Source organism: Buceros rhinoceros, unplaced genomic scaffold (genome assembly GCF_000710305.1).
Source record: "Buceros rhinoceros silvestris isolate BGI_N320 unplaced genomic scaffold, ASM71030v1 scaffold19962, whole genome shotgun sequence".
NCBI classification, from domain to species: domain Eukaryota; kingdom Metazoa; phylum Chordata; class Aves; order Bucerotiformes; family Bucerotidae; genus Buceros; species Buceros rhinoceros.
In genome coordinates, this window is record NW_010397383.1 from 3,874 (window position 1) to 4,874 (window position 1,001).

At 54.9% G+C, this 1,001-nt stretch overlaps 1 protein-coding gene across 1 annotated transcript in view; it reads left to right on the plus strand.

Moving 5' to 3' along the window:
* Positions 1-1,001, plus strand: part of CCDC43 (coiled-coil domain containing 43) — a gene marked incomplete at its 5' end in the record, with an annotated part of 4,575 nt that overhangs the window by 2,660 nt on the left and 914 nt on the right. Inside the window, one exon of the mRNA XM_010146242.1 lies at positions 385-440. Within this exon, the coding sequence (XP_010144544.1) occupies positions 385-440 (56 nt within the window). The remainder of the gene's footprint in view (positions 1-384; positions 441-1,001) is intronic.

Sequence of the window (1,001 nt, forward strand, 5' to 3'; positions counted from 1 at the left end):
CCGGCTGTGCCCAGTCCCGGGGTGGTGCGGAAGAGCTGGGAATCACCTCCCATAACTCGGCACCGCATTCCTCTCTAGCTCTGTGAGTGTCTCTCTTGCTTTCTGGTGAGAAACCCCTTGAAAAGCTCCTCTTAGAGAGAGGGTCTGTCGAGTGGAAGAGATCTCGTTCCCTCTGTGGACGGAAGAACCAGCTCTGCCTCGCAGAGGAGGGGTTGAACAGGGGCAGCCGGAGGGAGCTGAACGTGGGGTTTGCGCGCGCCTGGTCCCTGATTGTCTGCATTAGCTTCAGCTTCTTCCTCCTGGCTTGATAAAACCGTTATTTGTCGTGTTCTGGGTGGAGACACCAGTTCGTCACCGACATCCGTGTGTCCTTAATGCGCTCACTGGCGCCGATGACCAGGACGGATCGATGGCGGCAGTGAACGTTGGGTCGGAAAAATGTATCCTTTGGCTGCTCAGTGACGGTGTGTGAGGGAGGCAACTGCCACGGGCGCTCCCCTCTTTCGGCAGGGCCCCGGTTGACTCTGGGCACTTGTTTTTCTTTTCATGGAGCCTGACCTGGCTCATAACGAAGGTTCGGGGTCCGCCGCTCCCTGCCCTGCGTGTGCAGCTGGGACTGAAACTGCCTTCCTCTGTTCCTTCCTTCTCTCTTCCACCCTCTCTGAAGCAGAACGTGCTCATTAACAAGGCTCGTTCAGCTTAACGGTAACCGGGGGGTAAATCATGCCAGGGATTATTAAAAGCATGACAGAAACAAAACAACCGTGAAACTCTTGAGGCCGTGGAGCAGCTGAACTGTGATGGTGAAGGAGGACCCACGGTTTTTATCCCATGTTTTTCTCAGCACAGTAACTTGGGTCATTCCCTGAGCTCACCAGCTGCAGGGGCACGATGGAAGCAGGTTTTTACCACATTGTTAAAAAGTGAAACCTAAATTATTCTTGTGCCCCCCATTGCTGCTGGTTGGGAGGAAGTGCCAGCGGAGGAGACACCCACTCGCT